Source organism: Gossypium hirsutum, chromosome A04, assembly GCF_007990345.1.
Source record: "Gossypium hirsutum isolate 1008001.06 chromosome A04, Gossypium_hirsutum_v2.1, whole genome shotgun sequence".
Classification (NCBI taxonomy): Eukaryota; Viridiplantae; Streptophyta; class Magnoliopsida; order Malvales; family Malvaceae; genus Gossypium; species Gossypium hirsutum.
Window position 1 is genome coordinate 74,353,835 of NC_053427.1, and position 11,744 is coordinate 74,365,578.

At 29.6% G+C, this 11,744-nt stretch overlaps 1 protein-coding gene across 1 annotated transcript; it reads left to right on the forward strand.

The window, feature by feature from the left end:
• The first annotated feature begins 2,838 nt into the window (after window positions 1-2,838).
• Window positions 2,839-5,069, forward strand: LOC107948914 (NADPH-dependent aldo-keto reductase, chloroplastic). The gene is made up of 7 exons (XM_016883577.2): window positions 2,839-3,145; window positions 3,588-3,638; window positions 3,738-3,814; window positions 3,918-4,005; window positions 4,110-4,385; window positions 4,455-4,703; window positions 4,789-5,069. Exons 1-7 carry the CDS (start codon window positions 3,026-3,028, stop codon window positions 4,873-4,875), a joined length of 948 nt encoding a protein of 315 aa, XP_016739066.2. The 5' UTR covers window positions 2,839-3,025; the 3' UTR covers window positions 4,876-5,069.
• Window positions 5,070-11,744: the final 6,675 nt, after the last annotated feature.

Genomic DNA, 11,744 nt, shown 5'->3' on the forward strand with positions numbered 1-11,744 from the left:
TGCATACCATAGTAATCATTAAATACAACCTTATACATGACAACCATTATAACAAATTGCAACTTCAACTTGTAACTTTAAACCATCAACCCAAAATAGCCTATATATATATATAGAACATATAGTCATTCAAGTCACAAACCACAATCAAGAACCAAAGTTCTAACATTCAATTCCACCCAAAAAAAAAGTTCTAACATTCAAAATTGACCAAAAAATGAATCGCCTATATACATGCTATAATATCGAGTTTTAAACAATTGAAAGATTACTATCAATATCGGGATAGTGTGAACTTCGGACAATCCGCTTGATGTGTTTCTCAAGTTGACAATCTACAGAGAAAAGGAAAAACAAACGAGATAAGCATATTCAATGCTTAATAAGTTTACAGGTATTAAACCAAGTATCTTACCGTAGGTTATAAATATACACTACATACTACTTAGCTTGGTAAAGTTGCCTATCATGGCAAATCAAATATCAAATAAGTGAGTTCAACATTTATCATACCATATAGTAACTCAATCATATAACATTTCAATTCACTTAATTCAACATTTCATTATCATTCACAAAATAAATAATTATGTAATCAATTCACTACCTTAATCATATTATACAATAATTACCCACAATACATCCCATTTCAAATTAATGTCAAACATTATTTTCATTTCATAATTTGAATTCTCATATTAAATCATATGAACTTCATTCTTGTATCATATTAATTCATCTTTATACCAAATATATATCAATTGTCAATTTAATGTCAATTACTACTTCATTTCATAATACGAATTTCAAATCGCATTCATCGATTTATCATGTTTCCATATTGGCCCCCTAAGCTTGTATAACTAATTCCCAATATGTATAAGTATTATTCGATCATCGTTTCAAATCAATCTAAATATCATTTATTCCATTTACAATATAGATGTCCCTATTAACCTGACTCGGACTCGGACAGATACACGGATCCAACAACACACCAATTTGGCATCCAGTGTCTGTCGAATAATTTCAAAAATAATAAGTTGCGCCCTATGTTGGTTGGTAAAATCGACAAATAGATGTGTCCAACACTGGTCGGTATAACTGATAAATAGGGTGCTCAACACTCCTTGGTACGTAGTCGTATAACCTTGAACTCTTCCTATCCTATGGCATACCAACTATACCTGACCTTTTCTGAACAATTAATAGGGTAACATTTTGTCATTTTCATTGCATAATTTCATCAACCAAACAATAAATTCTCAAATATAATAGCACATCACATAACCATACTGATTCAATTTCACGTTTACAACATTATATCATACTTTCACATATATTCAATTCGATCTTTATCACTATCAACATGTCTAAATCGAATCAATTCAACTCATTTAATCACATCATTACATAATATATCTTATTTTAATCCAATTTAAGGTCAATTCTATAATTATTTCAGTTTGCAATTCATCGTATTCAATTTAATCCTTTACCTTACCTTTTTGTACTAAATCGTAAATAATTAAATTTTCAATTAAACATAATTACAATTATAATTCTAAATGTATAAAAATTTAATACAAACATATCGTATGAACTTACCTTGTCAAGACAACAAACAAATGACTCTTTTAAGGACTAATCAACAACTTTTGTCATTTCCCCAATTATCTTCAGTTTAGTCCAATTTCCAACCTATTCAATAATTCAATTCAATTTATCAATTCCAAACACCTTATATCATCCTATTATAAGTATATATCAATGTACTTCTATTATTAAAATGCCCCTTAAACTTTTTCATTTTATTCAAGTTAGTCCCTAAAACCGAACTTATCATATCTTCTAAATATGAACTCCAAATTTTAAACCCACTTCAATTATGTCCATATACAGCCTCCTATTATCACAATTTATAAAAATTTCCTACCAATTTCAATATATTCACAATTTAGTCCCTAAACTCAAAACTAACAAAATTTATTTAACAAATTAATCCTATTTCAATTCTAAGATTCAAAATCTACCATAAACATTCAAAAACTTCAAATAACATCAATGACAACTATTTAAATCTTTGAAAGTTTAAAAAACGGAGGTATGAGTTAACTGAACCTAGTTGTAACAATCTCAAAAACATAAAATTTACAAAAAAAAAAGCTTAAAAAGACTTACCATGCAAAGATTTAAGTTTGGACAAACCTTGAGTGTTCAACAATGGTGTTTCTATATTTTTTTCTTTTTGGTGGAAGACAAAATAAGGTGATGATTTTATGTTTTCATGCTTTTAACCATTATTACTGTTAAATCTAACCGTACATGCTTTTCCCATTTTGGTTTGTTTGTCATATAAGTCTTCACATCATTACCATTTAAGCTTTCTTAATTTATAGAAATCAATAATAATTAACTTTTATTATTTTTATGATTTAGTCTTTTTTTTCTTTGATTAACCATCTAAACTCTAAAATTTTCATATTAAACTTCAATTCACTAAAATAATAACTCCGTAAACATTCAAAAATATAACTTATGGGCTCGTTTTATGTGAATGAGGTCTCAAAACCTCCTTTTTCAAAACTATTGATTTTTTGTACAAACAACTTGTACTTTGACTAACTGATTAATTGATAAAATCTATAAAATTAAAATTCACAATAACACCATATTTAACTTACAAATATTAAATAATAATATTTATAAACTTATTCGTCAAAATTATAGACTTGAAACCACTGTTTCTGACCCTACTAAAAAACGAATTATTACAATTCAAACTAAAATCACCTTTAAAAATGAAAAGAATCAAAACATGTAATAAATAAATAAATAAATAAACATGAATTAACCCAACATAATTATCCCAACTCAAAACGAACCCAACCACACATGTTGTCTCTCCCAAACGTGAAAGATGTACATCTTCATTTCAACTTTAGTATTTTGTGGCAACCTCGTTTAGTTGCTGTCTCTACTCTCTATATAAAAGGACTCCACGGGTGATGATTCTGTGGTGAAAATGGCTGCGGCAATTAGATATTTTGATCTTAATACAGGGGCTAAGATTCCCTCCGTTGGCCTAGGAACTTGGCAGGCTGCTCCTGGAGTCGTTGGCAATGCAGTGGCCACTGCTATTAAGGTATTGTTTCTCATATCTACTCTATGCATGATGATTTCTCTTAATTCTTTCCCATCCCCCCACCCCTTTTTCTCTTTCTTGATATTGCATAATTTACCATGGATTGGAGTCTGGGGGCTGTTTTGCTTTGCATCTCTCTCTTTGAGCACACTCAAAGATTATTGTATGGGTTTTGATTCTTGAGTCAAAATTTCTAGCTATGATAAACTCCTAACTGATATTTTAGATAATTCATTAAAATATTCCATAAAATATTGACCACATGTTATTGTAGAAATATCCTATTTATCCTAAATGGTCTTGGGTAGGAGAAAAAGAAAGCGATAAACAAATTTTTTGGGGGGTAACATAAAAGGCCTAAGCCTAAAGAAACAAAGAAGCATGATGACTAGTAGAAAATTTTGGGAAATAGCAGATTGATTGATATTGGCTTTTAATGCAGCATGGATACCGGCATATCGACTGTGCTCAAGTCTATGGGAACGAGAAAGAGGTAATTGCATGAAACAAAATTCACAATTTGTTGGTTCCTCATCTTAAGTACTCAAGTTTCATTTCTTATATCACCTTAACTTTTGGTTTGCTCATGCAGATTGGTTTGGTTCTAAAGAAGCTTTCTGAAGATGGTGTGGTGAAGCGTGAAGAACTTTGGATCACTTCCAAGCTATGGTTTGTCCCGATTTCGAAATCCTTTTCAAGCGTTTTGTATATTGAATTTGCTACCCGAAGAACGTTTGAAGGCTTAAAGATGAATGTACTGTATTTTCTTCAGGAACACTAATCATGCACCGGAGGACGTACCAGAGGCATTGAATGGTACCTTGCAAGACCTGCAACTGGACTATATAGATCTCTATCTGGTAAGTATAAGCTAATGGCAACCATGTTTTCGACTTGCCCTTATCACAAAGTAGATTTTGTAAATGTTTTCTTACCATAAATGGCGATTCTTTAACATTGAAAGATGCACTGGCCGGTCAGCATGAGAAAGAAAGCAGTTGGCTTTGAACAAAAGGACCTAACACAACCTGATATAACCAGTACATGGAGAGCAATGGAGGCACTTTACGACTCCGGAAAGGCTAGAGCTATTGGAGTAAGCAATTTCTCTTGCAAGAAGCTTGAAGATCTGTTCGAGGTGGCTCGAATTCCTCCAGCTGTGGTTCAAGTTGAATGCCATCCTATATGGCAACAGCCTAAGCTACATGCATTATGTAAATCCAAGGGAGTTCATTTAACTGTGAGTATGAAGCGATGAATGCATATATGTATCAAGCAATTTAAGTTTATTAATGTGCCATTGTTTCAGGGGTACTCACCGCTGGGCTCTCCAGGCACAGGTTTCGTGAAGAAAGAAGTTTTAAAGAATCCAGTTGTGAATATGGTAGCAGAGAAATTGGGCAAGTCCCCTGCTCAAGTTGCCCTTCGTTGGGGGCTGCAAAAGGGTCATAGTGTTTTGCCTAAGAGTACAAATGAAGTGAGGATCAAACAAAACTTTGATGTTTTCGATTGGTCCATACCCGAAGACTTGTTGGCTAAGTTTGCTGAAATAGAGCAGGCAAGCTAAAAAAGCTAATCCAATTCTGTTTCTATTGGAGTAGATTAAGGTTAAAAGAAAATGATGTAATTTTTGGATGTTGCAGGAGAGGCTGATCAAAGGCTCCGTTTTCGTACACGAAACATTGGGTGCATATAGAAGCATTGACGAACTATGGGATGGTGAAATCTGAGAAAAGGAACATCGCATCAGGTGTTGTTAATTAAATAAGAAAATGCTGTAGCATTTGGAGAACTGACGTTTGATCAAGTACCAATATTGAGTGTTGGTTTGTTTAACTGAAACTACCAATAATACCCTTTAATTAAGGGTTAATATGTAATTTACCACATAAATATTTAAATTTATTACTATATTTTATTTTAATTAATATTTGTCATTATAATTTGACAACATGACTAAATTTATCACACAACTTTTATGACATTAAATTTTATCACTAAATTTTTTTTTCTGAATTTTGCCATTAAACTTTACCAACTAATGTTGATTTTCATGATTTGAAAATAAAATTTAATAAAAAATATATTATTTCAAGTATCTATATATACTATTTTATTAAGCCTTTTAAATGGTCGGTGTCACTTATCGACATTAGGGAATTACTAAAAATCTATTTTAGGATTATGTTGGTGTTTTGTCTTTTTATATTAGCGTATGTATACTATTTATTAAGTTTTTAACTGAATTTGTGTCACTCATTATCAAGTCTCAACTTAGTTAGGAAATTAACAAAGACCAATTTTATTTGTAAAGTAAGTTATATGATTATGTGGGTGTTTTTGTTTTTTTTTTATTTATATTTTTATATATCTGTGTTCTAAAGAAATGGTTTTCATAAGCATACACATGTGATAAAATTTTTTATATTAATAACACTATTGATTAAATTGGTGTCACAATTTAATCTATTTTTTCATTTTAATATCCTACATATTTTACGTGTTATTATTTATTAGTTTCAAATCATACATTTTATTATTTATTTATGTTATTTTTAAATAAACTTTTGTATTTTAAATACATGATTTCTACACACATATGCATGTGATAGGGTTTCTAGTGTTATTTTAATTTATTTTGATACAACAATGATTCAAATACAAACTATTCAACTTGGGTTCAAGTATTTTATTTTACTAGTTAATAATAAATTAAATTATAAAATATTGAAATAAATATTTTTATTTAATAAGATAATAAATTAACCTATAATTTTTATTTAATAAAAGAAAAACTTGAAAAGTTAAAAAATATAAAAAAATGTTTTATTAATTGTCGATACTATATTAATTTATTATTTTAATTATTAAATTTGTCTTCAAAAATGATTTAAAATTAAAATTGAATAACAAAAGTCAAGTGTAAAAATTCATAATAAATTTAAATGCAGTTGTAAATTTATTTTTATCTCAAAGGTATAATGACAAATATGGATTAGATATAATGCAAACTTTCAACTTTAAGTAAATTTGCACATTAACCTTTTAATTAATAATAAAAATGAAGTTTGAATTAAATTATATCATTTATACTCATTTGTTAATTACAAAATTTAAAATTTATGATAATTGTTAAGGAACGGATACGTATTTTAAATTGATTTATAAGGTTTCTATATTCTTTTAAAATTTAAAATTTAGTCCTTATCACCTTTTTCCATTTGAAAAAGGGATAATAGCAAACAAAATCTCCCTGTACTTCAACAAAACTTTCAATGTGGTATTGGTAGTTTTAATTGATCCAAATTAAAACCTGTGCTTGTGTTCCATCTAGCTTTATGGTACTCCAATCTAACTTCTGACACACGGGTTTGGTTCCTTTGATTCAAAACTTTAATCTATTTTTAGTCAAAAACTAATAACACAACAAATCTTACTTCTCTTGTTCTTTTCTGCAGCGATGGAGAGCAGCCTTAGCACACCTGGAGTCCAAATATCATACTCTTGCTCTCCAACTCAACCATCCAGTGCATCTCCGTCTTCAATCCAAGTATCTACTGTTCTCGCCTTCGAACAAGTGGCAGTCAGGCCATGCCGGCATATCTTGAATCACATCTATAACCAAAAAAAATAAAAAAAAATCGAAAGGTTTGATGAAGAATGGAATCTTGAAGGCAATCCTATTTTATCTTCTAACTTTCACAAACCCCCCAAAAAGAAACACCATTTCAGGATTTCTTTTTTCTTTTAATACTTGCTTCATATTATTAGAGAAAGCCAAAGGAAGGCGGAGTCCTGCAACAATCTCTCGTGGCCTCCAATCAAGCTCTACTCTTAAGGGAAGTCAGTACGGATCAGTCTCAACACCCAACTGTCATGCAGAAGGTAGCAGAGCAACTCACCCGTTTTAGCTATTCCCAAGATTTTCAAGGATACCATGAGTCTTTCCGTAGGCCTCCTCTCTACAAAATAGAAAGACAAAAAGGCAATAACTTGCTCTTTTTCCTTTTGTGATGGTCTTCCAAGCAATTTGCTTTCATCTTGAACATAGTCTTGAGAAAAATAAGTTTCAAAGAAGCAGGGGCCTGGCCAGTTTTAGCTCCTTGAAATTTTTAAAAAATTTTAAATTATTAATCTCTTAAAATTATAAAAATTTAATTTAATCTTTTACAAATTATAAAAATATAAATTATAAAAAATTAAAATTTCATCTGACCTCTTAAAATAATTTTCTACCTTCGCCCCTGTAAAGAAATTAAAAGAATGTTAACAAATAAAAAAAAGGGTTTGAAAGATAAAGAACTTTTTTTCAATAAAAAAAGTTTTAATCTATTTAATATCTTTTACCTTAAAATATAAAAGGTAAAATTTTAGCTTTTCCATTTGGTCCCACTCTTTCATTGCCTCGCGTATTAATTTCTATTAAAAATTAACATACTTAGACAAAAGTACCACAATACTAGATCAAACAAAAATATAGATATTAAATCCGACAAATTAAGACTACAAGTAATGCATTGAAAGTTTTGTTAAAGTATAGGGGATATTTTTTTTCCATTTTTCCATTTAAAAATCTTAGTCCCTTTTATTAATTTCATCGTTAAAGTTATTGATGTTAAATATAAAATATTTTTTTAACCCTCAACATTTATACTTCTTCATTAATTTGATCATTACCCTTTAAAAGTACATAAAATATGTTTTTAAAATTTTAATTTTTTTTATATTTTAAATAAAAACTTAAAAATATATTTAAATTTTTTTATGAAAAATATTCTTTAAAATTTAAAATATAAAAATTATTTTTAAAATATAAAAAATTAAAAATTCAATGTTATCTAAACTGGACCGGATCATCCAACCAAATTGGTTGGACTGGAAATTGACTAGATTATCAGTCCGGTGAGAGTTAAAATCAGTTGATTCATGAACAAGTATAGACTGATTGAACTGAGCTAAAAAATTTATTTAACCGACAGTTGAACTGATTTCGAACTGGTCTGACCAATTGATTCCTAAAATGATCGGTCCAACTGGTTCAAATCAAATAAATTATTTTAAAATAAAGATAAAAATATTAACAAAATTTTAAAACCAGTTCAATTATTTCTTACTAGTTTGCAAGCCAACTAGTTTTTTACCTCCCTTGAATTGATACTCTTGTCGATTCTTAGTCCAATCGATCCAATACGATTTGGATAAGATTGAATTTTGAATTTTTTTGTATTTTAAAAATATTTTTAATTTTTTAATTTTAAAGATTTTTTTAAATTTTTGTATTTTTTGTTTAAAATATGAAAAATAATTACATACTTTTAAAGAGTATAGACCAAATTGACAAAAAAAATGTAAATGTTGATGATTAAAAAAGTTTAAAAATTTTAAAAACTGGTTGACACACAAACCGATATGGACTAGCTAAACTGAGCCGAAAAACCAATTGAATTGGCAGTTGAACAGATTTTTATAACTTTTAATATTTTTATTTTTAATAATTTATTTGCTTTGAACCAATCAGGTAGGTGGTTTTGGGAACCAATTGGTCAGACCAACTCGGAATCAGTTCAACTATCGATTCAACCAATTTTTTTAGCTCGGTTCAACCAATCCGTACCAGTTTATAAGTTAATCATTTTTTTTACCTTTCATGGGACCAATACCCCAACCGGTTCTCGATCCAACTAGTTTAACTGACTAATCTGATTCAATTTACATAACATCGGGAAGATACGGATGAAACATTAATCTCCAAAATTCAGCCTACAAATGAGTTGACCATGTGGCATCAACAACTTGCTACTGTGATGTTTAATGAGAGGAGGGCTACTTGATTAGGGAGGCCAAACAATGGCATAAGTTAAATTGAAATAGTTATAAGAATATTTTAATAAATATAGACCTGTAACACCCTTCACCCGTTTCAAACGATCAGTACGGATGAGAGAGCCACATAAGCATGTATGAGTAAGAAATCTTGGATTCATTTAAGAATTGAAAGTTTTAAAACATTTTTATAAATTAATTAAAATATGTTATAAACAAGATTCAAAGTTTTAAAAACAATTTAAAATCATTTAATATTTATTCAGAGTTAATCAAAGGTGATCGAAACTCAAAACGAGATCTGAAAGGCGCATCGTCACAGTTTTAAATTGCTTTGCGGATATATTTCCTGGCTACTTACTGAGCTTTTTAAGCTTACGCATTAGTTGTTTAAGACATGTAGGTTTGGGCCTACCAAGAAGTCATGGTATTAGCTTGGGAGCATTGCATCATCCATCGAGCTTTTAAGGTTGTAATTCAAGTGTTTAAATACCATTCATATTGGATTATTGGCATGTATATAAAAGCTTAGATTACTCGAGCAACTGTAAAGTTAAATGATGAACTTGAGCCTCTTTTGAGTTTCTCTTAAACAAATATGTATCTTTTGTTTTGGATGTGTTCATGCTAAGTTTTTAAGCTTAAATAAGTTTATGTTTTGATTCATAATGACATGATTTATGTGGGAATGATATGGTGATGTTTGGGATATGTTCTAGAATGATTTTTAAGTGTTTTGGGTGAACTTAGTGAGTTACGTCGCGACCTCAACGTCCGACTTCACGACTACTCTTTTCTCATGTCGCGACCTCATTAACTTAGTTAGTCATGTCACGACGTCAAAATGTTCCTCATTATTATGTCATGCCTACTTCAACACTACATTATTTTAAGTATAAATTATATTTTCTAGGAATAACAATTCTACTGGTTTCTTTTGAGAGAGTATTACTTTACCACTCTTAGCAATTCGTGGTACAAGAATAGTAGATAAGACTATTTGGTTCAAAGCCAAGAATAACTTGGATCTGAATCGCACAAAGCACATGTATTTTTCAGGAAAAAAATTATTACTATAAATATCACAAATTGGGTTCATTTTCAAAATTTTGATTTTTCGTTGTAACTAAAAACCATTTTTCTAAATCGAATTTTTTTCAGTAATTGGTATCGAAGTTAGGTTGTGCTTTGTTTATAGTATAAACCAATACCGAATTTTCTTGTAATTATATGAATTTTTTGGGTTATGTTTGTGAATAAATGTATTTTATTATTTTATTATATATATATGATAATGTAATTTTGCCAAAGTTGTGATTCTTAGAATTTTGATTGGAAGTAACTAAACCATGAACTATGATTTCCACGTAGGTTTTATTTTATTTATTTTAGGAAAATTCATGTGAGCTAGAAACAAACTTAAGTTTTTTGTATAACTACATTTTTCAACGAATCCCAAAGAATCGAGACACATTTGGAACTGATCGAGACAACACAAACTCAACCTAAACAACTAACAAAGGACCAACCTGCGATGGTTGGGAGGCAATGTTTATTGGTAATCTGGCGGTGGTTGTCGACAATAGTGGCCAGTCAACCATGGTTCAACTGTGGCTAACTGTAACATCCCGAATTAGGGCCTAGTCAGAATAGTGGTTTTGAGACCACAAATCTGAAGTAGAAATAATTATTTTTTGATTATTATAAAGAATATGATATGTTTACATGCTTGTGTGAAAATTTCATGAAGAAATTTTATGTCTAAGGTGCTCGATTAGACTTTAAGGACTAAATTGAATAAATTGAAAAATATGAGTTCTAGAAGTTTTTAGTATGAAATTGAATTGGATTTTTAATTAAAGGGTCTTAAATATAAATTTGACCAAGTTCTAAAATTTTGGACAAAAATGGGCTTGGATGGATAAAATTTTAAAGAAAGGCTAAAAGGGTATTTTGGTCATTTAGTCATTAAATGGACTAAAAGACAAAATAAAAGCCAAATTTCTTGTCCATCTTCTGCCTATGGCTGAATTTTGCATGGGAGAAGACATGGTTAGGGTTTTCAAGCTTCCAAGCTCAATAGTAAATGCATTCAAGCCCTATTTTTTATGTTCTTTACATTTTTGAAATCCTGGTAACATGCTCTACTCATTTCTACCATTATTTTGAGCTAGGGTTTATGTTTAAAAATTTACTCATGAATTATATGCATGTCTTTTGATGTTTAATGGTAGAATATGAAGGCTCGGTGTGTAATAAACAACTTTTGCTAAGTGATTTTCGGTAAAAATGCTTAAAAAGGACTAAATCGTAAAAGTTATAAATTAGTCATAAAAGGGTGATTTAGTGGAAATTGGGGGCTGCTATAGTTATGAAAATGATTCGTCTAGGCTTGAAATGCAAGGAAATTGAATAAAAATAATTTTACGAGCATTGGAGAAAAAGTGCAAATATGTGAAAGTTTAGGGGTCAAAATGAAAATTTCTAAAAAATATGATTTTTGGACACATATGAATAATGTGACTAATTATTAGGCTAAATGTGATATTATAGATTAAGAAATGCAAGATTCGAGCTTGGAACGAGGTTGAACAAGGTTAAGCACAAGCTCAAAATAAATAGTCGTACTCAAAACCGAGGTAAGTTCATATGTCAATGATAATGCAACGATATTATTGTTCATACTTGAACTTAAATTTATGTGTTAGCATAGTGTGATGGATATTTATTTAGTTGATATAAAGATTATATATTGTAACAAATGCCTAAATATAAT